Raw genomic sequence first — 23016 nt, forward strand, 5'->3', positions numbered from 1 at the left:
TGTCCCTCAAGGGTTCATCTGCAGGAGTGTGGGTGAGCCCCAGAGAGATGGAGATAGAGCCAACAGGGCCAGCCAGAGCCTGTGCCATGCTGTTTGGACTTTCAGTCACCAAAAGTATCAGCTAAATTGTTCTTTTCCTTATAAAGTCAACCCATCTCACGTATCATGTTAAAGTAATGCAAAATGAACTCATGCATTCATCTTCCCCTCTTACTCCCAGCCCAAGTCACATGGTCATTCTTTCCAAGAAGCTTTTCTTCCTATGTGCATCATGATTTCTGATAGTGACTCAAGATAGTAATATGTCCTAAGAAATGCTCATTTGTAGTCATTAACTTCATAGTGGATCAAGCATCCTGTTACTGGCTTCTCATTTTGAATGTGGCACACTTATTTTTGAATTGCATATTAATTAAGAATTATGTTGTGAAATTGGGTATGGTGTAGTCTTCCTGCAATCCCAGCAACTTGGGAAACTGAGGCATGAGGATAGTATGTTCTAGGCCAGCTTTAGCAACTTTGCAAGACCCCATCTCAAAACAAGAATTTAAAAACAAGCTGGGAAAGTAAATCAATGGTAGAATACTCCTGAGTTGAATCCTCATTAACACACGTACACACACAAGGTTACACTGTTGAATTAAACATAAATATCCATTTGTGCATCACACTAAATTAATACATTTACTAATGTGTAAATATTTAAATTTTATCTTGGATTAATATTTCAATTTTTTATATATTTTCCAGTAAATTTTAATTTTTTTTCTTCATAGGTACATAGTTGATTAATTTATTGCTGCACAGAGAAGTTTGAAATTCTGAAATGAGTTAGCACCATGATATTGGTGATATTATGAGTAGCCTGGCTATGTTGTGGTAACTGCTGTAGATATTTTGGTTCAATAAAAGGAAATGTGTCTAAAACTCAGGCTGAAGTTGCATGCAAGACTATCTATTGCTTAGGTATTACAGAAGGACAGATGATTTGATAGATGGATAGACAACCAAGTGTTTTCTAAAATTTAATTCTATAATTTCATAGACAAAATGATCCTGAACTAAGGTGGAGACACAGTTTGTTGACAAAACCTAAACTCAAATTTGTCAGTATAGGAACTGCCTCAGCACAGGGTCGCAGGGGAGGGATTTCCCAGGAGTGCCAATCAAGGCTTTACTGCCCCAAAGCCCCAGCCCCTCATCCTAACACTGCACCATTGCTAACCTGCAGAGAGGGCTTGATGTGCAATGGGTACGTTAGATGTCCAAGTCCTGCAACCTAAGTTATTGGAAGAATTATTGTCACATATATTATTTTTATTTCTATTTTTTTTATAAAGGACTGGGATTATCTTAATAGTCTATGTCATTTCTTGCTGCATTGTCTGTGTACCTATTTGATCCCCTGGGCTATTATGAATAATGCTTTGCACTCTTCCCAGCAGAGTGAGAGATGACATTGTATTTTATCAATATGTTAATGTCCCAGGAAAAATTGGGCAAAATGATTTCTTTTAAAAATTAGAACCATTCTCTGGAATCAAGTAATTGAGTTAAACTAGTGAATTAGCTGAAGCAACCAGCCACAGAGGATAAATGAACAGGCTCGAAACCACCAGTCACTCTTTCCAGGACAGTCCCATCCTGAAACTGGCAGCCCACTTGCTGTTATCCTGTCACCACCTGGCCCATAACTAGAGAGGGAGCCTTACAGAGGAACAGCTCTGTTTGGAACACACCCTGGAGATAAGGAAACTCAGAACAATTAGCCCCTGAAGACAACAGTGTCCCCAGAGACCTGCACTTCCTCTTCTTTCTCCCGTGGTGTTCTGTGGCTGGGGAGCATCCACTGGGTCACATCAGAGCCACATGCTCCACTCTTAGTTTCCACCATGCCTTATGTAGAATCCATGTCACCATAGGGAACAGGCAGAGAAGTCTGTGTGAGCACCAGGGTCACTGCAGGGGCAGGTGGGAACATGGGGTTTGCAAGTTGTCTCAGCTTCAACTGCTCTTGGGACAGTCACAGGATTGTAGATGCTACATCAATAGAATGAAGCTCCAAGGGACACCAAGGGACGAGAACTCGTGACGATTACACAAGCCCTTCAAGGTCCCATCCCACCAGGCAGCTCAAGGGCTGGTAAGGGAGGCCCACGGGGAAGAGGCCAAAGCAGGCACAGCAGGTGGTGAACCTGCTGGGCGCAGGTTAGACAGAGGGCATCCACCAGGGCTGGGACGGCTTCCGGATGTAACTGCTGGGACGCGGCTGTCACCACCACATCCACCTAGGAAGATCAGCTCTTCAGAGTAATTTTACTTGTAAAGTTAAATTTTGGATGAATATTGCTTTTGAAGGGCCTAGTTAGGGTCACCTACCTTTACTTATACACTTTGAAAATATGTCCATTTCCAAAATAAGTTTATGCCAGAATCTCTAATCTTTTGGATTTTTTGTTGTTCTTTGGTTTTTGTTTATTTTTTTTTTTAGGTGATCCTTTTTTTTTCTCTCTCTGTTTCTTTTTTTTTTTTTTGCATTACAATTCTTAATACACCTTTATACCACAATTTATCATACTTCTGTTTGTATATAAGATATGTTGACACTTGTTTCTTTATTTAAGTGTTTTACCTCCTGTTTCCACTTTTGGGAAACCACCTTCAAACACCATGATGAGTTTTTTCCTGATTTCCCTCCCACCTTGCCTCGAATTAATCCAATAACTATGTCCTTTATCTTCCTTTAAATGTCATAGAAGGCAGAAGAAAATTGTTTTTCCTTTGGCTCATGGTTTTTCCTTCTTGTCCTGCAGTGGAATTTGTGGGAGACCCATACATTCAGACCCTCTTAGCGTGGACCTGCAGCAGGAGTGCTCAGGGCCAAGGCATGTTTCTGTATTAAATGTCATCCACAACTGCACGGTGTGAAGCCTGGACCTGCTCTGGCGGCCTCTGAAGAAGTGTGCAAGTCCGTGGCCTGGAGAAGTGCCCCCGCCTTTCTCCTGCGTTTCACACAGACTGGAGACTGGATCCATACGAAGGGCTGGGGTGGCCTCTAAGCTCCCTGGAGAGCTTCCCGGACACCTTGCCCAGTGGAGGCCAGGGAGGCCTGGCATATGTGTCTTCCATTTGTCAGATGGACAATGGGCCTTGTGCAGCTGCAGTCAGGGCTGGGCTGCCTCTAAAAGCCAGAAGAGCACCCCACGACTTTGCTGTGCCATTCCACCCCAGCTGCCCTGGGATGTCCCTGAGGATATACAAAGCCTCTAGTCCACACTGACCCAAGGGCTTCCACACTGACTGCCTCATCGGCAGTGTAGACATACTGTGTGCGGTGACAATGTGAGTCAGCCATTGGGATCCATTTTCTACCAATAAAAATCACACTTTCTGGAATAGCACACACAACTAGCCCTATCCGGTCTCCCTGGAAGGCCACCTAAGAAGGAGAGATATCAAATTCCTGAGGACCCAGCACACCAGAAAAACAGAGTCCTGCATCTTCGGCCGCTCTCTGCACACTGCTTCCTCTGAATAGAATCCTCGGAATGACAGGGCAGGCTGTATCTGCCAAGCCTCCTGAGCACCAAGTTCAGACATGAGCTCCTTTGTGAGCTTTCAGGCCCATCCCTGGGCTCACATGCTACCTGTGTTCTGCTGCCCCTCCCCCCAGTACTTGGGTCTGGCAATGTCACCCCTCTGTGTCACTATTTTGTCCATGTGCCAGTTTCCCCTGAAGCAGGACGTGCACTCTGGTGCATGGCAGCTGAAATCATCTATTAAACCAGTAAGTGGTGGCCTGCAGCCAGCCTAAGGAACACAGGACAGCACTGTCCAGTCCAGCCCTGTCCACAGCCAGTACTGCTCCATACATGTGCTCAAGCGGAGACTTTCTCCCACACAGAGCGGATATAAGAGAGATGGCAAGTCTCTCTTGGGCCATCACATTTTTTTTTTATATTTCTTATTATATTTATTCCATTAAAAATACTTCCAAAATCTACAAAAGTCAAATGTTCCTCTAATGTAAATTTGCCTCACAACATCCATGGGCCATCACATTTATTAACTTCCTGCAGGAGCTTGACTTGACTTTACTCTGTCCTGGCTCAGAGGAAAGGGACTTGGGAATAAAAATGTGAACAGAATGCATTATTGTCCCTGAATCAGGCAAATTGCATAAAATAATGATACAAACCACTCTTTAAATGTAACATTATCACATAGATACAGTTTGTTGAAATGCAGGTGCGCTACCTGGAGCTCTGGGCATGGAGAGTGCTGGGGAGGGCATCCGCGTCCTCCGTATCCACCTCTGGTAGGATGGTCCACTTTCACCACCACTGGACCCTGGGAGTGGTCAGAGCTTGGCCCTTCTCCCTGAATTCCTTCCATAGCAGCACCAAGGTGCACTGGGTGCCAGCATCCCTCCCTGGGCAGGGAAGGCTGGTGCTGTGCCTACAGGGAGTAAGAGACCACCTGGGTGGGCCAGGCTTCAGTGGGGCTTCTGGGGAGAAAATGCAGGGCTAGGAGCTCACACTCATTAGGTCAGTGCAATAGAAAACAGGAAACAGGGCTGGAGACACAGTCGCAGTGGAGTGTTTGTCCAGAATGTGCAAGGCCCTGGGTGTGACCCCAGCATGAGCACTGAAAAAGGAAAACCATGAAAAATAAGAGCAGAAAATAGCAAGTGTGGGGAGCTTGTAAAGAAAGTGGAACCCTTGGCACTGTTGGAGAAGCTAGAACTACCTTATGATGTGGAATCCCACCTCCAGGTGCAGACCCACCAGAATAAACCAGGGCCTGGAAAGATTGCATGTGTATCTGTGCTCTTAGAGGCATTCCACATATGGCTGAAATATGGAAGCAGCCCATGAGTTCCCTGACAGAGGAGTTAATAGTCAACTGTGGGGTGTGTGTGTGTCTGTGTGTGTGTGTGTGTGTGTGTAAAATGAAACATTGTTACGGTTACACATGAAGAAATCTGCAACATGCTACCATGAGGATGATTGTTGCAGAGGTGACACTGAGTCAAGTAAGTTGACAGGAAAGACGAGTATCAGAGGACGGCACCTGGGTAAGTCACCGGGAGTGGGCAGGATGAGAGGGACAGAAAGCAGAAAGGTGTCGCCAGCCACGGGGCATAGCAAGCAGGAAGTTATTATTTAACAGAGCGACAGCTGTGTACGGTGAAATGTTTAGGAGATTATCATCGTTTTCAACACTATTGATGTATTTAATATTACCGACTCTGTGCTTAAAAACGGGATTGTTAATTTAAAAAAATACATTTTTTTAGTTGTAGTTGGACACGATACCTTTATTTATTTATTTTACGGGGTGCTGAGACTTGAACCCAGTGTCTCACACATGCTAGGTAGGCACTGAGCTACAGCCCCAGCCCCCAGGATAGTAAATTTTTTGTTAAGGGTATTTCACCCCATTAAAAAAAAAATGTCAGGATTACAAATGCAGGATGCAATTGCTTAAGTGGAAACAAACAGAGACATTTAACAACCCCAAGCTGGAGGGAAATGCTGAGTCAGACCTGGTGCTCTTGAGGTCTCAGCTCAGGCTGTGGGGCTGGGAGACTGTGGATCCTCAAGCAGAGAGGAGGGTGGGACCCGGGAGAGATGAGGGCCTTGGCCAATAGGGCTCCTCGTAAACAGGAGGCTGTGCAGAGACCAGGAGGCCACCCCTGGAAGGAAGTTAAGGCCAGCAGCAGAGGAGAACGTGGGTTCTGTATTTCAGCCAGCTGATGGCCTCAGAGGAGGCAGGCCAGGGAGGCTAGAGGAGGAGTGGAGGATGGGCAGGGTTCCCCCGGGAGATCCTAAACTCTGCACCCTGAATCGGTCAGGATTAGGGTCAGGAATGGAGAGGCTGAGCATCAGAAACGCGTTAACAACAAGGAGTATTGGCACAAAGATTGTTCAGCCTGAAAGAGAGACCAAGAGAAACAGGAATTCAAGTTAAATAATCAGATGCCCGGGAGGAGCTTCCCACGGGCTACTAACATCCACCCCACCATTGGCCCACTCCTAAGGGAACTTTGTTTTTAAGAACAATGTTATAGACCTCATTAGCCTCCCAGTGTCAGAAAACAAGCTTAAGAAGCAATTTTATGCCTGGCCCTGTGGTGCACGCCCTAATTACAGTGGCTTGGGAGGCTGAAATGGGAGGATTGGGAGTTCAAAGCGATTCTTATCAACTTAATGAGGCCCTTACCAACCCAGCAAGACCCTGTCTCCAAATAAAATGTTAAAAAAAAAAAAGCTGTGGATGTGGCTCAGTGGTTAAGCACCCCTGGGCTCAAGCTCTGGTGCCAAAAAAAGAAAAAGAAAGAAAGAAAGAAAGAAAACACTTTGAGCTTTGCGCTTAACAGCTCTAAAACAATAAGTGAGCTCCCCTATCTCACCCCAACCTCCTAAAAACCACCATGACCCCACCAGAAATGATGACCTTTCCTTAGCCTGCCAGTCAGATGGGGGTGTCTGGGTTCAAATGACCCTAAGAATCAACTTATCCATGCATGGGAGCCAATAGGTTGCTTTATTGTATTTCAAGTTTTGTGAATTAGATATTCCAGCCTCTGCCAGAGCCATGGGGACAGAACAAGATGATAAGGAAGACACAGATGTCATGCTGGATGCATAATGGTCACCTTTGAATTCTCTCCTACCTTCTAAACTGCTCCCCCACCCCTGCTTGCTAGTATTTGCTGAGTGTCATATGTGCCACTCACTCTATGAAGTCCCAAGGACACGGCAGTGAAAACAGGAGCCGGCCCCGACCCGAGGCAGCTCATCTTCTGACTCATTATCCTTGCTCCACTTATTTTGTCATCTCTTTTTCTGTCTTTAATTAAATATATCCAGCTTATGCCAGGACCTCTCTTTGGCATGTGGTGCCTCTTAGCTCATGTGACCCTCTGCACAGCCTCGTAAGAGGGCCGCAGCCCTGACCTCCAGTGTGAGATGACATGCAGCAGGGAAAGTGACCCAGCTCGTCCCAGCCTCTTAGCAAGTGGCACAGCCTGCAACCTGGAACCAGGTCGGCTTCTCTAATTCCAGGCCCACGGCCCTTTCCCTTTCTTCTCAAACCTCACATCTTCAGTGTCCTGCTCGCACCTGAAGTGCCGATCCATTTCACCTCTCCACCTCACCTTTGGGCAGGCAACCTCAGGGTCCTTTACACCCCACTGACTACCAAAGCCCAGGCCAGGATTTGTACTCATAGGCATGAACCTTGGAGGACAGGCCAGGGCCTGAGTCATCTGGCCCAGCCACTCCCTGCAAACTTATCTTGCTGCCACTCCTCAGGCCCAGCATGAGCCTGGCTGGCCGCCTCTGGCCACCTGGTGCCCCAGCTGCCTTCCTCCACACCCGCTGTGTGCACTGGTGGGGGATCTACCTGCAGCTTCACTCACCCCCACACATCAGCAGACCTGGCAGGGTCTGCCTGGACCCTGCAGGCCACTGTAGAGTCCTCTGCTATATTCCTGCAGGACCAGTGGGTGATATTTCTCCCAGGTAATAACTTGTAATGACACATTGGCCTGACTCTGTGCTCATCTCTCCCAGTTGACCTCAAGGCTGCTTTAGAGATGAGGTCCTGGCTCTGTTCCTCATCCTCACGCCTCAGGCCCCAGGGTTCCGTGGCTACCAATAAACATAAACATGCACAGACAGACTGATTTGCCAGAAGCACGACCCACTGTCACCTTAAAACTCATCCATAGTGAAATTACACTTTGTTCAGATGACAGACACTCCCACCGACCTGCCAGCCTTCTGGATGACATTAAAGACCTCATTGTACTCCTACAACTTTGCCTCCCCTTGGGGGAGCAGGTCTTTGGTTAATCCCCTACCTGCTCCTGTCTCAGTCTCCCCCCTCCCATAGATGCACTGATGGTGGTGGGAAATGTGCCTTCCAACTAATACCTTGGATTACCTCTTTCTCACTTCCAGTGTATGCGCTGCCCCAATTGTAATACACCAGTCCATACTGGCTGTCAGCAAATGGGTGCCACATTTTTTAAAATATTTATTTTTTATGTGATGCTGAGGGTGGAACCCAGTGCCTCCCACGTGCTAGGCATGCGCTCTACCATTGTATAACCTCAGTCCCAGTGCCATATTTTTTAAACCTTCAGAATTGTTGATGGGCTGTAGACCTATCATCATTCTGTGCATCTATTCAGGTATCTCCTCTTCAATGGTTTCATTTCTTTATCATTAGATAATTCACAGAAGATAGAAAAACTAAAGTTGGTGGAAAGAAGATTAAGAAAAATGAGCATACTATATAAAGAAAAAGATTTAAATAATGACTATGCTATAGGAAGACCATGGAGTGGATCAGCAATAAGGAGAGGAAGGAGCTCAGTTATTCTTCAAATCTCATGACCCTGGAAACATTAGTAGCTGCTCCACTGCGAAGGTGCACGCCCAGACTCCAGGGAGAAAGGCTCAGCTGGGCTCACCCTTAGGCAAGTATGTGCCTCTGTGTCGAGTTCACCTGGAATATCGTGAAGACCACAGAACCGGGCTACAATCAGCTAATTCCCTTCATCGATGCACTTCAGGTTACTTTGTAAAATCTTGTTAAACTTTGGACTTTTAAACTTTTGAGATAAGTAGTCAAATCTCCATGATGCTTCCCTTTCAGATGACTTAAATGTTGCATTACATCAAAGCACTCAAATAGAAATATTCCGTGGAAGGAAGAGTGAGGAAGAGAGAAAGAAGAGCTCAGCTTCCAAGGAGATAAGGATTACTTGAATGTCAATTTTACTCCTGTGGTTGAGGGTGTCTGAGTTGTAAATCATCAGCAGAAGTGGTTAATTAAGACTCTTGAACCCCAGCCAGCGATAACCCATCCTGGCCATGAGCCCTTCTCTTGGTGCCAGGCGACAGAGGAGATAACCGGCGCCGCGGGGCAGCGGCAGCCACGCGGCCAGGCGAGGCCAGCACCATGGCCTCCGGGGCGCCCGGGGAGCGGCTCCGGGAGGAGGCCCGGTGCTCCGTGTGCCTGGATTTCCTGCAGGACCCCATCAGCGTGGACTGCGGCCACAGCTTCTGCCTCCGGTGCATCTCGGAATTCTGCGAGAAGTCGGAGAGCGCGCAGGGCGACGTGTACGCCTGTCCTCAGTGCCGCGGCCCCTTCAGGCCCGAGAACTTTCGGCCCAACCCGCAGCTGGCCAGCCTGGTGGACAGCGTGCGGCAGCTCGGGCTGGGCTCGGAGCCCGCGGGGGCGCGCCAGTGCGCGCGGCACGGCGAGGACCTGAGCCGCTTCTGCGAGGAGGACCAGGCACTCTTGTGCTGGGTCTGCGACACCACGCCCGAGCACCAGGGCCACCGCACGGCGCCGCTGCGGGAGGCCGCCAGGAGCTACCAGGTGAGCACGGGAGCCCGGGTGCCGAGCGGGGCCGCGGGCCGCTCGTGTAGAAGGGAAGGCACCGGGGCACGGAGCGCCCGGCCCGCCGGGTCGTCCTGCCTCGGCTCCCGCTAGCCAGCGCGGGACCGGCTGCTTTCAAGCTGGTCTTTTTCTTCCCGATCCCAAGCCGGCGGGCTGTGCAGTGAGTCTCGGTGACAGCCTTGCACCTCCGTCGTACTCGCTTCCACTGACGGGATTCCTAGGGCGCAGCGTTTGCCTGGTGTCTGTCTAGGTCCCTTAACATGGGCACCATGGCCACCCTCGGGCTCGGACCTTCGTGAGGAATAGCGTCTGCTCAGGCCTGGACTGTCTGGGTCCCCTGAAGTAGGACCGAGTTGCAAAGGTGCTTGACCCCAAGAGCGCTCCGAGGGACTCTGCCCAGGTGTCTTCCCACAGGTGCCCTCTGGTCCTGGGACATACTCTAAACACGTGCCTGTCCCGGAATCTGGAACAGCTGCTAGCACAGAAGAGGTCAAAGCTGTCTTTTTAATCTACTGGCACAGTTAGCCAAAGCACTCCATCACACTGTAATTAAGTTCCAAGTACCAGCTTTCTTAAAGCGTTCATTTATTTATTCTATTTGTTTGTTTTAAGTTAAGGACTGGGGTATTCACCAGCCAACATTCATCTGGACAATCTTGGAAATTTCTCTCTTGATTTTTCCTCTTGATTTCTATTATCCTCTACAAAGTACAGGTATAGGTGCTCTCTAGCCTACCTGAAAAGTCAAGTATGCTCCTGTCTGTCTAAATCCCCAAAGTACCATACAGAACATGGCTGCTGTGATATCGCTAAAGATGTTCTCTGTTTTCAGTAGTCAATTAGATAAAAAATAAGTACCATCCAAACTCCTTGGTCTGTCAATCAGACTTTCTAGGTTCTGAAGTCCCCTTCCTTCTGCTCTTATCCAAGCCAAACATGGGCCCCAGCAAAATTAGCCTAGTCACTCTTGTCCCCAAACATGCCTCTTCTTTCACCTCCTTGCTTTTTTGCTCAGTGTCTTTGGTTCCAGGGAGCTTTCCTCCGCTACAAGTGAGAATGGCTCTATTTCTTACAAACACCAAACATATGCCTCTTTTTATTCTGATGCCACCATGAATTCTAATGTTACTTTATGTGTACTTTATATAGAGTATTATAATATTTTAAAGTGAATGATATATATGTAAGATTTATTGAATAAGTTTAGAGGTAGAATTTGTATTATTTTCTACTAAAAACATATTTCTGTATGTGTTTTTATGGGAGCTTCCTGTTTTAAAAAGAAAGGCATGTATATGCCTCTTGGAAGGGTCTTATCATTGAAGAGATGTAATTTCTGGGTTTTTGTTTGTTTGATTGTTTGGTAGGCTTTTTTACACTTATTTTACTCCTTTTGAGATGTACAGAATATTATGGTTTTCACCTAAAGTATTTTATTTTATTTTTATTTTATTTTTATTTTATTTATTAATTTATTTAATGATACCAAGGATTGAACCCTGGGGCTTTACCACTGAGCCACATCCTCAGACTTTTTATTTTTTTATTTTGAGATAGGGTCTCACAAAGTTGCTTAGGGCAGTGTTAAATTGCTAAGGCTGACCTTGAACTTGAGATCCTCCTGCCTTACCCTCTAATTTGCTGAGATTATGGGCATGCACCACCGCACCTGACTTCATTTAACATATTTTAACCAACAAGATTTATTTTTGGTGAAACACCATGACTTATAGTACTAATAACAAACACACTTTTCTCATCATAATTAATAAGAAATTATATCACTCTTCAACCTAGCACCAATAGATGACATTTCACCTAATAATGTCTTCATTTCTCTCCATCTATTTTTTACATATTCATTATAAGCATTTTTTTTCAAAATTGGCACCGTTATAAAATGTACTTATTTGACATTGTAATTCTATTTCTTGTCATTAAGTTTCCTATCGTGTTGATGTAAAATGTTTTGCCACTCATTTTTACATTTTAGTCATTGTAGTTTTACAATAGTAATGGTACAAGGAGTACGATTTTAGATGAATCTTTGCATCTGGTATTAACTGAGTTACCAGTGAAGGTGTCCACCTGCATTCTAGGGAGTTTTCCAGTTGATCCTGCAGGTCCTCACAGTCTGCTCCACACAGGTGAAGCTGCAGATGGCGCTGGAGCTGGTGAGGAAGGAGATGGAGGAGGCGATGATGCAGGAAGCCAATGTGGGGAGGAGGACTGTGCTGTGGAAGGTAGGAGGCCTTGGGCCTGGGGAGCTGCAGGCACCACCCTCTTCCTGAGTCTCCATTTGTTGAGAGCCACAGTTTAGTCAGAATGACGCCTGGCATTTTTGCCAGATGGAATGGTTGAAAGGTGACCCTGCTCTGGGATTAGGGCTGCTGGGGTGGGGGGATTAGGGCGGATCCTGCTGGGAATAGGGCGGCTCCAGGATTAGGGCGGATCCTGCTGCCTCTAGTTAGGGAGCCCACTACTTTGGAGTTCCTTTTGAGTTCTCACGGGGTTCTGAGAGAATTGGCGCACAGAGCCCGGTGGAGGCAGTGTGTTCCCTGGAAGTGTGTGTAGAGTGCTGGTGAGAGTTCGGGAATAAAGGTTGCTGTTTGAACCTACAAGGCTGTGTGGCGGCTCGGTTATTTTGTGCCCAGCCAGACCACGGCATCCATTCTCCAGCGAGCTTGCCATTTACTTAGGCACTCCATAGAAACATCTCATGGCCATCCTGAATTGTCCCAGACCCCAAGTGATATTGTTCATTTTTGTTTTTACCTCTGTCGGCAAGACCCTATCCAGATTATAAATAGCTTTACTCTCTTGATCTTACTGTGAAACTCACTGCTGGGGTGGGTGCCACCACCTGCTACTGTAGTGTCAAACTGTATTTGTCGGACAGTTAAACAGTGAATGCCACAGGCTTGGTGACAGATGTGGTGCAGTTCCCAGGGGCCATCTATACAGGGAGGGACTGGAGCCTTCAGCCTCCTTGGGTCATCCATCCACGGTCCCCTCTTTCTGCACCTCAGCAGCCCCTCCCCCCTTGTTTTTCTCCTACATTTCATTTACACACAGTGGCTGTGAACCTGGACCACATGCCCTCCTCTCCAGTTCCACAGCTGGAGAGGCTTTGAGTCACCATGCTTGCTGCTGCCATTCATGGCAGAGGCTGGAATGTTGCTTGGCCCCCTCCAGTGCCCAGAGCAGCAACTGCACCCCTCAACAGTGAATTGTAGGTCAAACCTGCCACAGTGCCAAGGCTGTGAACCACATATAGTGTCATGTTGGATGGGTTTATTAGGTACACAGTACAGTATATAACATGATCAGATATATTTTATAGAATATTCCTCTTCTTTCTCCTCCAAATCACCATGCTAAAATCATTCTTTATATTATTTTCTTCCTCAAAAATTTAGTTTGATACACTATCTTCATACAGATATTTTCATAAGGATCTTTATTTATTTATTTATTTATTATTGTGCTGGGCATTGAAACCAAGGTGCTAGGCAATTGAGCTACATCCACAGCCCTTTTTACTTTTTATTTTGAAACAGGTCCCACTAAGCTGTAGAAGGTGGCCTCAAACTTGTGATCCTCCAGCCTCAGTGAGTCACTGGAATTACAGTGCACCACTGTACCTGGCTCACAAGGACCATTTTTGCTATATTTTTCTTATGAAATAAGTCTTATCTTCTCCTATTGCTATGTCTATTATAGGTAAAGTTAAGCACTGATTCACAATCTTTATTATTTAAAGGTAATAATATTTAATTTTTTAAAATATTGGCCTGACCACAGATTTATGAAATCAGGAACCCAAGTGCAAGATCTGAATTCCCGCATTTTAAAACTTCCAATGCATGTCATAACATAGACGTGATGCTAAGATATCTCGTTCAGAGGCGAGTAGCCATGTCTGAACTTCTTGGTCGCTCATGTTCACATGAGCCAGAACCATCAGGCACAGGCTTGATGGAAAGGAGCTCTAAGTTCTGCAGCAGCACTTCTTCTTTCTTCACATCCAGAGGAAATTGTGGCACTCAAGAGGGTGACGTGAAGGAAGCTGGGCTGCCGCGGCCTCTCCACCCCGTCATCCCTGGTGCACCCCTGGACTCCCCTCCCTGTGTCAGTGCTCAGCCCTCTCTCCAGCAGCCTGCCCTGGGAGACAGTGTGCATTTCTATGCCTCTCGGGAACCAGAATGTGGAATGCAGAGTCAGTGTCCCTGAGGAGAAGGCCAAGAGTGTATGAATCAGTGATTTAGAAAACAGTAAAGGAGGTAGGAATGCAAAATGGGAAGAAGGAAGTGGGAGACCTTGGCGCTGTGGCCAGTGGGCCATCAGCTCCTTGTCAGGAGGAGTAGGCACTGTCCCCGTAGGCTGTCGCTCAACAGCACTCAACCTCTGAGGTGGATGGCAGCAGTAGGCGGCACCTCCCCGAGAGGGGCGATCCAAAGTACCTCCAGTCATTTGGGGAGAACTATTATTTGGATTACAAATTATATATATATATATGTCTTTTATAATAATTTTGATGATAATTTATGTCTTTCAATTAAACCAAGAAATTATCAGGTTTAAAAACAAAACAGACAACCCAAGGTGCAGATGCTTTGGGAGGGTGACTTGCCGCTCATGCTCAGTTTAAAGCTGGGTTTCTAGCTACTAATTTCAAGAGAATAACATTTAGATGCGATCCCCTGTGCACAGTGTGATCCTTAGGTTCAGTCAGACACCGACGTGTGAGGGCCAGGTGTGCCTCAGGGGCAGAGCGCTTGCCCAGCCTGAGTGAAGCCAGGGGCTCTGTCCTCAGCACCAGGAAAGCAACAACAAGAGCCGTGATGGGAGATTTGGGTAGGGGCTGGTGTAATAGCCTGGAGTGAGTGGCCTGCGTGGCAGTTAGCTCTTCTGGGCTCTGCAGAGGACACGGCCTTGTGCTGGTTTCTTGCTTCTCCTGGAACAAGAGAACATCTGTGTGTTCTCCTGTCACATTGTCCCTCACAGCCCAGGCCTTCTGCTCTTCCTGGCCACCCATCCAGCAGCAGAGCCAGCCCTCTGCTGTGGGGCCACACAGGCTCTCGGAGGTGCCCAGATGATCCCCACGCTTCTCTTTCTGCTGCATTTGACTCGTGATATTGAAACCCGCGTGTCGAAGGCCTTGCCTCCGGCCCTGCAGCACAAGGAGGCCCACAGCCACAGTCTTCCCAGACTCTGAGCTTGAAAACCCCACCGCCACCTCTCCTGTTCCCCGCCTCTGGTTTCTGAGGTCCTCCCCAGAGGTGCAGAGTGAGGGGGGTTGGGTTCAGGGGTGGGGGTTGATGCGGGACATCCCTTCTCTGGCTGCCCGTCCCACACACCTTGCCCCAGCCTGATGGGGTCTCCTGTTGCTCCAGGAGAAGGTGGAGATGCAGCGGCAGCGCTTCAGGTTGGAGTTTGAGAAGCACCGCGGCTTTCTGGCCCTTGAAGAGCAGCTGCAGCTGCGGAGGCTGGAGGAGGAGGAGAGAGCCACCCTGCAGAGACTGCGGGACAGTAAGGACCAGCTGGCCCAGCACAGCAAGGCCCTCAAGGAGCTGGCAGAGGAGCTGGAGGAGAGGTGCCAGCGCCCAGCCCTGGGGCTGCTGGAGGTGAGGTGGCCTCAGGAGGCCAGGCCCACAGAGGCTGAAGGGATGGGGACAAGCCTTGGCATGGGACACGAAGGTACCCAGCTCTCTAGGACAGAGCTCAGCAGTACTTCCTTAGAAGGCATCTTAAGACCGAATACTGGGCCCTGAGTCAGGAGGAACCCAGAGGACCATTTAGCTCATGCAAAAGACAAAAACTTCAATACGTGATGAGTTAAAATTAATTATTTATGGAATCGTGAACAGCTGGGGCAAGGATAAGCTGCGCCATTCTGGCTGAGAAACCGTCTTTTGTCAAAGGTGATATTGCTGATTTTCATGAATGTTCAAAGCCTCTGGCAGCCCATTTCATGGAAAATAGCCAGAAGTATGAGCAGTGCTTCACCTAGTCCAGCTTGAAATTCCCGTGTTAAGTCCTAAGGGGAGTGTATGGTGGGAGTGTATGGACTCCAGGCATGGTGGGAGTGTATGGACTCCCGTGCAGATTTCTCAATCTGTTGGGACTTCAGAGCAGCCTTTTTAAAGTTTTAATTGGAGACAGGGTCTCACTCAGAGGACCAGGCTGGCCTTGAACTGCCCCCTCCTGCCCCAGCCTCCCCAGGGTCTGGGGTCACAGACACAGCTGTTCTGCCCCACAGGTGTTGTTCACAGGGCCGCCTGCAACAGAAATTCATTCACCTGGTACTTTTCTCTGTACCTTGCCCCAGTGACAGGCAAGGATTCTAACCTAAAAGAGAGTGCAGATCCCCACTGAGTGGCTGGCCCACAGTGTCCCAACTGACTCGCCTCTGGACACTGCAAGTTCCAGGCACATAAACCCAGTCGCTGTCTTGTGACATTTGCAAACACAGTTGTCAATATTGTGGATCTGATGGGGAATCACTAAGTAACTGCTTGAAACGCTTTTATCTACCAAGCACTTTATTCAATCTGTCCATTCTATCTTCATTCCCATTACCAATGTCATGGCTGTGCTCATTTCCTAATGGGTAAACAGAGAGCCAGAAAGAAATTAATTTTTCAAGTATAGGTGGCAAGTAAGCACATGAACGTTGGCATTTTCAAAAATAATATTCACTGCATTATCTCAGATAACATTTCATTTAAAATGAGTATTTCTTTGCACCATATAAATGTTAAAATGGTTTATAGTACAAATCATAGTAAGAATATAGTCTTACATAATTTTTGTCTGTGTCCTCTCTCTTTCTTCTCTGATACCAATGATCTTCATTTTACCTCACTGGCCAAGACCCAGGCCGATCGTGTCCATAAAGGACAAGGCAAATGGTTTCCCTGCATTCATGCCTTGTTGAAATTTGTCCGACCGTTGACCACTTTTAGGGAAGAAGACAAGTGTGTTGGAGGTGACCTTTTTGTTACCCGCTTTGAGATACACTGTTGCTGGATAGTAATGACTTCCTTTCTTATCTCCTTAGACAGTTAGTAGCTTTGTCTGTTGGTTCAGAGAATTCGAATTTGAGGATGACTTTTTCTGGAGTACTGGGACAGACACAGGGCCCTGTTCAAGTCAGGCAAGCCCTCGACCATGAGCAATATGTCCAGTCCCAGGATCTATGCCGTACTTATCTCTGTTCCTCGAGTAAATTCCGAAAACATGTAGGATTTTTACCCTAATTCTATCTGTATAAAATGCAGAATGTAACTGTTAAAATAGCCCAATAACTAGAGCTATCAGTTGACAATCCACAGTTGATGGATAGGTTTCATGGGAATTAATATAAACTTTGTGTAGTCTGACTCTGTTCTAATTATATTCCTGATTTTTAAATTTGAGAGTCATGTGAGAATTCAATTATAGCCTTTTTTGCCTTTAATTAACAGAGATTCACTGTCACCTGCAGTCTTATGTTGCTTGTTAATTATTTCCAGTACATTCTAAAGACATTTTCGTGGTGTGTCCCCAGTCAACTGTGGGAAGCACTTACACCTGCTTGTGTCTCTTACTTCCAGGGTGTGCAAGGAGCCCTGAGCCGGTAAGTGTAATTTCCGCTCCAGTGAGGGAGCGGGGAAGGCCGAGAGGGCTGGTGTGGCCATGCTGACATTTCCGGGTTCTCTGCTCTTCCCAGAAGTAAGGCTGTGATGCGGCTGGAACCAGAGACCATCCCCATGGAGCTGAAGACCACGTGTCGCATCCCTGGCCTGAGGGAAATGTTGAGGAGATTCCAAGGTGGGTGGAGCCCTGGAGCCTGGGAACTGATGCTGAGAGTGTGGGGCTTACTGCTGCCCTTACTGCCCTGGCCTGTGGCCACAGCAGAGCAGCCACAGCAGAGCCTCAGGTCTCTGAAACTCACTGTGTGAGTGTGCTCTCATATGCGAGTGTGCTCTCAGGGTGTCGCGGCCTCTCACCTGGGGCCCAGCCTGGCAGACCTCCAGCTCCTTCCTGGGGCACAGTGCGTCAGCCCTGCTCAGCAGAACATGTGGGTGTCTCCCTCGAGGAGTCGATCAGTTCTCCAGGGTTGCCCCTCTGGCTCCCACTCACTCTATTCTGACACTGTCCACCTGCAGACATCATCGAATCCCACAGGTTGAGGGCCTGGTCCCGCAAAGCTGTGCCCTGCTTCAGGAGCAAGGAACAAACAGGCTGTGGCTTGTGCCTCTGACCAGCCAACTGCAAAGCAGCTTTCCCGGGACCCGCTCTATGAGCGCGGTTTGTTTGCTAGAGCAGCCCCCAGAACTCAGACCCTACTCACACTTGGTCAGTTATTGTACAGGGTGTTGCAGAGGATGGGGACCAGAAGCCGGGTGGAGGAAACCAACAGGGTGGTATGGGGAGGGGCAACACACCCTCTCTGGGTGCTCCTTGCAGGATCTCCTTGTGTGCAGCCACTGTCAAGCTTCGCCTTTGGGTTTATGGAGGCTTCATTTAGCAGGCATGACCAGTGACACCACTGGCCACTGCTGACTCCTGGAGCTTCAGCCCCGCTCTCCTCCCAGAGGCAGGGGGATGTTGGACTGAAGGTTCTATCCCTTTAATACAAAGGGGGTTCCCTGGAAACCAGCCCCATCCTGAGGTCATCTAGGCCTACAAGCACCAGCCATCTCATTAGCATGCAAAAGAGTCCCTTGTCTCAGGACTTTTGGGAACTGGTGTGTCAGGACCTGTAGACCAAAAATACACTGCACTCTCTCACCATGACTCAAGCACTGCCCTTGGCCTTCCTGAGGATTTCAGTGTTGGGGTGAGTCTGGCTATGAAGGGGTGGAACAGTGCACCTGCCTGCAGGAAGGGGGAGGGGACATTTGTGCACAATCCAAGCAGATGCCAGTCAGGGACACCCAGAGGGTCTGCATGAAATGGCTTTCATGTTGTTCTGTAAAATGGTGACGATTCAATATTTTTACTATTTCCTTTTAAAATCTACTTTGCACCACATAATACAAACTGTGGCTTCCCAGGGACAGTCTTGTCCTGTAATGAGAAAACCTACCTCAGTTGTAGCACCCAGTGACACCCCCCCCCTGTTTGGTGGACAGGTGAACATACACTAGCCATGTGACTTGATGAGGGCCTTCGCAGCACACCCCCAGACTCTGTCACCTCCTATGCTTTTCCTTTTTACCGAATGAAATAGTTAGTGAATAAATCCAGCCCATGCTGCCTGGTTTATGCTGCCCTTTCTACCAGTGGAGTGAATCATTGAAGAACAAAAGCAAATCAAATGTGCTATGACCCGTGATTCACGGTGCAAATACTGACTTCAGTTACCCAGGCACACGGCTATGAGGAGAGGACACGGGCTTCTGTAGAGTGTGATGAGGGTGGCCAGAGGCTCCAAGTTTGAACTAGATGAGGGGAAACAGTGACGTCCACTAATTTCTACAATTGATGCATGTTAATAATTATAATAATAGAAAGAAAAAGCTGCGCGACAGGGAGAGGAGCAGAGTGTCGGGAAGCAGGAAGTGCGGCAGGTGTACTGGGACATGAGGACAGGATGGTGAGGGCAGCCCAGGGGGAGGGCAAGGAGGACAAGGCAGCAGGGCTGGAGAGGTGGGCTGCTTCTGTGAGCGGCACTCAGCGGGAGAGCACAGGGTATTCCTGGGGAGACAGCACGGTAGGACTGGCATGGTGTGCACATCATCCCGGTGCTTTATTGTGATGAATTAAAGTCACCAAGACAGCAGCTGGTGTCCTTTGTCACTGATCAGTAGCAGATGAGTGTAGGTGACCCCCAGTGTTGGTATGAAAGGTTCCAAATGGCCACATCCTTGGCCGGCCATGGAAGCGGAGCTGCTGGGATCTGCTCCTGAATGAGCTGTGTGTTGTGGTGAGAGGAGAGTGAGGAGGACCCAGGGTCTTGGACCCCGAGAACTGCCACACAAAACGGCTGGTTGTGCTGATGGCCATGCTGCAGGCAAGGCCCAAGAAGGGCGACTGGCTGGTTTGGGGGCAGGTTGGTGCTGTGGCAGGTACTGAGCATCCAAAACTGGCCAGGGAGGCAGATGAGTTCACAATAAGGACCTTCAGGGGAGAGGCCAGGCTGGCAACGTGCACTGCAATCAGTAGCAGAGGACTGGAGTTGACTGGAGAGTTGAGTGAGCCAACCTATAACCATAGGGCGTGAGCCGGAAAAGAAGTCCCCAACTTGGCACTGCAGCTTGTCCTGGGGCAGTGACGGAGGAGGGGGGAGATCAAGAAGGAGGGAAGCATGGGCGCTGGTGAGTCTGGAAAAGAGCAGGAGTCTCTCCAGGACAGTCAGGTCCTCATGGTGCCGACTGACACAGGAGCATCCCTTCACCACCCTGGTGGCCACTGGGCAGGTGGGCAGGACAGTTTGTTGTGCGCGATGGTCCCATTATCCTTGATAGCTAGGTTTAGGAGAAAGGAACAGGGAGAACTAGTCAAAGCTGTTCACAGATTTCTTTGGCTAACAATGGAGCTGAGCATTGTGCAAAGAGGTGACATGTTAAATGAGCCCGGCAGTCCCACAGGAGCCACATTCCAGGCTGGTATTTGCTTCCTCTGGAGTTGGGAAACCAGGTACAGTCTTTGAATCTCCTCATCAATATTGTGGGGTGGTAATAGCCACATTAGAGGTGGCTTCCTAGCCGGGTTTGATGGTACATGCCTGTAATCCCAGCAGCTGGGGAGGCTGAGGCAAGAGGATCATGAGTTCAAAGCCAGCCTCAGCAAAAGCGAGGTGCTAAGCAACTCAGTGAGACCCTGTCTCTAAATAAAATACAAAATAGGACTGGGGATGTGGCTCAGTAGTCGGGTGTCCCTGAGTTCAATCCCTGGTACCAAAAAAAAAAAAAGAAGAAGAAGAAGAAGAAGGTGGCTTCCTGATTTAACATAGGTAATGAACACACAGAGCCTAATGATGTGGCCAGTTAGGTTTAGGTATCCATAGAAGTTCACGACGTGTGGCTTGAAGATGAATTAGACTAGTACGAGTAGTAACTGTTTTTGCCATGACCTTAAGGTCTATTAATGAATTTACTACCTTTGAGTACTTATAAGGAAGTACTCTGGTTTTGATGTAGATGTGTTTGCCTACTATGTATGTGAGTCAATCCTGCATCAGTCTTGCTGGGACTCCACAGTACATGTTAGATGGTCCTCCTCTTGCGGAACCAATCACTACAAACAGCCACTTTAGACAACATCCACTAGTTAGCTCACAGGTCCAAAGATCAGACTTGCAGGTGGGAGAAGCTGGCTCTCTTGCTTGGGTTAGGGTCTCTGAAGGCCAAAACCCAGGGGTTGGCTGCACTGAGCCTCTCTGAGGAGTCTGGGGAAGGACTTTCCAGCTGGAGTTCCCTGCAGCTGCAACGCCACGGTCCTTGTTTTCCTGCAAGCCATCATTTGGGCCACTCTGCTCCAGAGTGCTCTCACCTTCCCCTCATGTGACCCTCCCCTTCCACCCTGGCAACGCTGTATCAGAGCCAAGTCTAAGACTCTCTTCTGCCACCATCCTGATAGCTAGAGGACTTTCTAGTTTTAAAGGGCTCGTGGGATTAGGTCAGACCCTCCCAGATAGCCTCTGTTGTCCTAGAATGTCACATAATCATGAAGGTAATAACACCAGGGCGTGGAGTCAGGGCATCTAGCTTACAATTCCCCCACCACAGTCACACCACTTTGAAAGTAGTGGATTTCATATTAATGAAATTATCCTATACGTTTTAAGAAAAACAATCCCCAAGCAGTTTATAAATTTCATGCCAAGCGCAGATGATCCTAAGTGCACCCAAGAGCTCTGGGTGCAAATGCAAAGTTGCCTTCGACTGGGCGTTTGGCTTCCCAGCAAGCTGACAGCGCTGCTGTCCTAATGGCCTGGTTAAGGCCGCCCTGGGCGCCCCAGCAGATCAAAGACGTACTCAGACCCTGGAGAAAGGCCTATTTCTTGGGGCAGTCTGAGAGAGGGCATTGCGGACGCTCACCCCCGGGGCATCTAGTCCTTCCCGTGCATTCACGTGTCCCATCACTCTCTCTGCAGTGGACGTGAAGCTGGACGCCTCCACGGCGCACCCCAGCCTCCTGCTGACGGCCGACCTGCGCAGTGTGCAGGACGGGGAGCTGTGGAGGGATGTGCCCCGCAACCCCGAGCGATTGGACACCTGGCCCTGCATCCTGGGCTTGCAGAGCTTCTCATCAGGGAGACACTACTGGGAGGTGGTGGTGGGAGCGTGGGCCGAGTGGGGCCTGGGCGTCTGCCAGGACTCGGTGCAGAGGAAGGGGGAAGCCACGCCGTCCCCGGAGAACGGCGTCTGGGCCCTGTGGCTGCTGCGCGGCTGCGAGTACATGGTGCTGGCCTCCCCGTCCGCGCCCCTGCTGCAGCTAGAGCGGCCGCGCCGCATCGGGGTCTTCCTGGACTACGAGGCGGGCGAGGTGTCCTTCTACAACGTCACGGACGGGTCCTGTATCTACAGCTTCAGCCAGGTGTCATCGGGTGTCCTCCGGCCCTACTTCTTCGTCTGCGACGAGGCGCCGCTGATCTTGCCACCGATGGCAGAAGCGGAGGCAGAGAACTGGGCGTCCGGGGGCCACCCTGACCCTCCTCTCGTGGGCGACCTTCAGTCCTGAAGTGCTGTGCTCAGGGTCCTCCCGTAACCTATCCAAGGGCCCTGGAGAGCGGCGGAGGAGGGACATACAGCTTCACCAAGTGCCCAGCTCAGGGCAGCCTCTTGCTCGGGCCTGAGGAGGTTCCTTGAAATCCAAGCAGACAGGAGATGCTGTGTATGCTGGAACGTTGGACCTGGAGGGTCTCCTCAAACTATTCCCGGATGGCCCCCCACTTACTCGATGGCTTTTCTTTCAAATTAATAGTCTCGTATTAAAGAGTTCTGTATGTTCGTAATAATTTCCATTCTCTTCAGTGTCTTCCCTCCCAACGCTGAATCTGCGGGCTGAGAGATGGAAACCCTGCAGGGGGCCCGAGCAGGCTGAGGCTGCTCCCTCCCGAGCCCTCCCTCACCTTCCTGGCTGGCTCCTCCTCTGTCTCATTCCTTGCCCCCCCACCTTTTTTTTTTTCCTGGATACCTCTGGTTGTTTAAAGTTTCATTTCCTTTTACATCAACATATTCAAAATCATCCTTCACAAGTGTGTGTTTCTAGTCACAGTCTTCACTTGCTTTCTGTCTTTATTCTGGGAACAGTTTTTGAGGGTCGTGAAATTCATTGCTCCGACCATAAAATGGATTTCAATCTTCTCTCTATATCTCTGCAAATGTTTGTAAAAGTAGGAATGCCCTAGATATTTGATCCAACTGGTTTTCTTCAGGGTCAGGAGGGACTAAAGAAGGTTTGCATCAGCTTGCCAAAGGGCTGCACCCATTCATGGGGCCAGGGGACAGCTGCAGCCTCCTGCCTGCTCAGGGAACTGGCCCCAGGACTGCAGCAGGTGTCCTTCACTTGGGGTCTCCTGTGCCTGGAACAATTTACTGGCCTTCACAGTATTAGGGTAGGTATTTAAGGTCATGATTGATGTGACTAGTTTAAATTAAC

The 23016-nt window shown here is 48.8% G+C and overlaps 1 protein-coding gene across 1 annotated transcript; it reads left to right on the forward strand.

Annotated features, from left to right (window-relative positions):
- The first annotated feature begins 8357 nt into the window (after positions 1-8357).
- Positions 8358-22365, forward strand: LOC107160702 (E3 ubiquitin-protein ligase TRIM58-like). Its single transcript, XM_015507349.2, has 6 exons — positions 8358-9399; positions 11568-11663; positions 14817-15047; positions 17019-17041; positions 17135-17235; positions 21509-22365. The coding sequence occupies exons 1-6, from the start codon at positions 8977-8979 to the stop codon at positions 22093-22095; spliced, it is 1461 nt and encodes a 486-aa protein (XP_015362835.1). The 5' UTR covers positions 8358-8976; the 3' UTR covers positions 22096-22365.
- Positions 22366-23016: the final 651 nt, after the last annotated feature.

This window comes from Marmota marmota, unplaced genomic scaffold (assembly GCF_001458135.2).
Source record: "Marmota marmota marmota unplaced genomic scaffold, marMar, whole genome shotgun sequence".
In the NCBI taxonomy this organism is placed as follows: domain Eukaryota; kingdom Metazoa; phylum Chordata; class Mammalia; order Rodentia; family Sciuridae; genus Marmota; species Marmota marmota.

Bases quoted from the DNA above. Each gene is read 5' to 3' on its own strand.
- LOC107160702 (XM_015507349.2), top strand. From the start codon at position 8,977: ATGGCCTCCGGGGCGCCCGGGGAGCGGCTCCGGGAGGAGGCCCGGTGC. The intron at 11,664-14,816 runs GTAGGAGGCCTT...CTGTTGCTCCAG, and splicing joins GGAGGACTGTGCTGTGGAAG to GAGAAGGTGGAGATGCAGCG. The intron at 17,042-17,134 runs GTAAGTGTAATT...TGCTCTTCCCAG, and splicing joins GTGCAAGGAGCCCTGAGCCG to AAGTAAGGCTGTGATGCGGC.